The sequence below is a fragment of the Anomaloglossus baeobatrachus genome, chromosome 3, assembly GCF_048569485.1.
Source record: "Anomaloglossus baeobatrachus isolate aAnoBae1 chromosome 3, aAnoBae1.hap1, whole genome shotgun sequence".
NCBI classification, from domain to species: Eukaryota; Metazoa; Chordata; class Amphibia; order Anura; family Aromobatidae; genus Anomaloglossus; species Anomaloglossus baeobatrachus.
The window spans coordinates 690588608-690592451 of NC_134355.1; the positions used below are offsets into that span (position 1 = coordinate 690588608).

Below are 3844 nucleotides of genomic sequence, written 5' to 3' on the forward strand. Positions count from 1 at the left end.
ATGGGGGATCTGTGGATGACGCTCTGTTATGGGGGATCTGTGGATGATGCTCTGTTATGGGGGATCTGTGGATGATGCTCTGTTATGGGGGATCTGTGGATGACGTTGTTATGGGGGATCTGTGGATGACGCTCTGTTATGGGGGATCTGTGGATGACGCTCTGTTATGGGGGATCTGTGGATGACGCTCTGTTATGGGGGATCTGTGGATGACGCTCTGTTATGGGGGATCTATGGATGACGCCCTGTTATGGGAGATCTGTGGATGACGCTCTGTTATGGGGGATCTGTGGATGACGCTCTGTTATGGGGGATCTGTGGATGACGCTCTGTTATGGGGGATCTGTGGATGATGCTCTGTTATGGGGATCTGTGGATGACGTTGTTATGGGGGATCTGTGGATGACATTGTTATGGGGAATCTGTGGATGACGGTCTGTTATGGGGGATCTGTGGAGGACACTCTGTTATGGGGGATCTGTGGATGACGCTCTGTTATGGGGGATCTGTGGATGACGCTCTGTTATGGGGGATCTGTGGATGACGCTCTGTTATGGGGGATCTGTGGATGATGCTCTGTTATCGGGATCTGTGGATGACGTTGTTATGGGGGATCTGTGGAGGACGCTCTGTATGGGGGATCTGTGGATGATGCTCTGTTATGGGGGATCTGTGGATGACGCTCTGTTATGGGGGATCTGTGGATGACGCTCTGTTATGGGGGATCTGTGGATGACGCTCTGTTATGGGGGATCTGTGGATGACGCTCTGTTATGGGGGGATCTGTGGATGACGCTCTGTTATGGGGGATCTGTGGATGATGCTCTGTTATGGGGGATCTGTGGATGACGCTCTGTTATGGGGAATCTGTGGAGGGCGCTCTGTTATGGGGGATCTGTGGATGACGCTCTGTTATGGGGGATCTGTGGATGACGCTCTGTTATGGGGAATCTGTGGATGACGGTCTGTTATGGGGGATCTGTGGATGATGCTCTGTTATGGGGGATCTGTGGATGACGCTCTGTTATGGGGAATCTGTGGAGGGCGCTCTGTTATGGGGGATCTGTGGATGACGCTCTGTTATGGGGGATCTGTGGATGACGCTCTGTTATGGGGGATCTGTGGATGATGCTCTGTTATGGGGATCTGTGGATGACGTTGTTATGGGGGATCTGTGGATGATGCTCTGTTATGGGGGATCTGTGGATGATGCTCTGTTATGGGGATCTGTGGGTGACGCTCTGTTATGGGGGATCTGTGGATGATGCTCTGTTATGGGGGATCTGTGGATGATGCTCTGTTATGGGGGATCTGTGGATGACGCTCTGTTATGGGGGATCTGTGGATGACGCTCTGTTATGGGGGATCTGCGGATGACGCTCTGTTATGGGTGATTTGTGGATGATGTTGTTATGGGGAATTTCTGCTGCTTTTCCTTTCTATACTGTGAATCTCTGTAATTGTAATTTTTTTTGTGAAATAAAGTTTTATTTAAAAAAAAAATAAAAAAAGGAAGTTTGGTAGTTGCGCATGCGTGTTGAAGAGCAGACGTGCGTACACGTTCACGAACCGGGCGTCGCTGCTGTAGGGGGCGCGCACTGGGGGAGGGGCTGCCATTTTTGTCCCGGCGAGGCCCTGGAGGAGGAGTCTGCCAGAGTAGAGACACAGGAGGAGGCGGAGAGCCCGGCGGAGACACGGAGCAGCTTGTAGTCAGCGGCGGGTGTGCCGGTACCGGGGCGGGGCCGTATATGACGAGACCGCCGAGCGGCGGCCGTGACTGACAGGAGAGGGAACCCCGGAGCAGACGCTGGGCCCATGGCGAAGAAGACGTACGACCTGCTCTTCAAGCTGCTGCTCATAGGAGACTCGGGGGTGGGGAAGACCTGCGTCCTCTTCCGCTTCTCGGATGATGCCTTCAACACCACCTTCATCTCCACCATCGGTGAGTGCGGGGGCCACACACAGCCCGGGGGCCACACACACACACACACAGGCGCGAGACCCCGGGTACAGGGGCCACACACACACACACACACACACACAGGCCCGAGACCCCGGGTACAGGGGCCACACACACACACACAGGCCCGAGACCCCGGGTACAGGGGCCACACACACACACACACACACACACACACAGGCCCGAGACCCCGGGTACAGGGGCCACCCCCACACACACACACACACACACAGGCCCGAGACCCCGGGTACAGGGGCCACACACACACACACAGGCCCGAGACCCCGGGTACAGGGGCCACACACACACACACACACACACACACACACAGGCCCGAGACCCCGGGTACAGGGGCCACCCCCACACACACACACACACACAGGCCCGAGACCCCGGGTACAGGGGCCACACACACACACACAGGCCCGAGACCCCGGGTACAGGGGCCACACACACACACACACACACACACACACACACACACACACACACACACACACAGGCCCGAGACCCCGGGTACAGGGGCCACACACACACACACACACACACACACACACACACACACACACACACACACACACACACAGGCCCGAGACCCCGGGTACAGGGGCCACACACACACACACACACACACACACACACACACACACACAGGCCCGAGACCCCGGGTACAGGGGCCACACACACACACACACACACACACAGGCCCGAGACCCCCGGGTACAGGGGGCCACACACACACACACACACACACACACACACACACACACACAGGCCCGAGACCCCGGGTACAGGGGCCCACACACACACACACACACACACACACGACACACACACACACACACACACACACACACACACACACACACACACAGGCCCGAGACCCCGGGTACAGGGGCCACACACACACACACACACACACACACACACACAGGCCCGAGACCCCGGGTACAGGGGCCACACACACACACGACACACACACACACAGGCCCGAGACCCCGGGTACAGGGGCCACACACACACACACACAACACACACAGGCCCGAGACCCCGGGTACAGGGGCCACACACACACACACACACACACACACACAGGCCCGAGACCCCGGGTACAGGGGCCACACACACACACACACACACACACACCACACACACAGGCGCGAGACCCCGGGTACAGGGGCCACACACACACACACACACACACACAGGCCCGAGACCCCGGGTACAGGGGCCACACACACACACACAGGCCCGAGACCCCGGGTACAGGGGCCACACACACACACACACACACACACACACACAGGCCCGAGACCCCGGGTACAGGGGCCACCCCCACACACACACACACACACACAGGCCCGAGACCCGGGTACAGGGGCCACACACACACACACAGGCCCGAGACCCCGGGTACAGGGGCCACACACACACACACACACACACACACACACACACACACACACACACACACACACACACACACACACACACACACAGGGCCCGAGACCCCGGTACAGGGGCCACACACACACACACACACACACACACACACAGGCCCGAGACCCCGGGTACAGGGGCCACACACACACACACACACACACACACACACACACACAGGCCCGAGACCCCGGGTACAGGGGCCACACACACACACACACACACACACACACACACACACACACACACACACACACAGGCCCGAGACCCCGGGTACAGGGGCCACACACACACGACACACACACACACACACACACACACACACACACACACAGGCCCGAGACCCCGGGTACAGGGGCCACACACACACACACACACACACACACACACACACACACACAGGCCCGAGACCCCGGGTACAGGGGCCACACACACACACACACA

General features: G+C 58.1%; 1 protein-coding gene across 1 annotated transcript in view; it reads left to right on the top strand.

Annotated features, from left to right (window-relative positions):
* Window positions 1-1610: 1610 nt before the first annotated feature.
* The window catches only part of RAB10 (RAB10, member RAS oncogene family), a 25242-nt gene continuing 23008 nt past the window's right edge, over window positions 1611-3844 (top strand). The window contains exon 1 of the mRNA XM_075341330.1: window positions 1611-1946. Coding sequence (XP_075197445.1) covers window positions 1816-1946 — 131 coding nt within the window. The 5' untranslated portion in view covers window positions 1611-1815. The remainder of the gene's footprint in view (window positions 1947-3844) is intronic.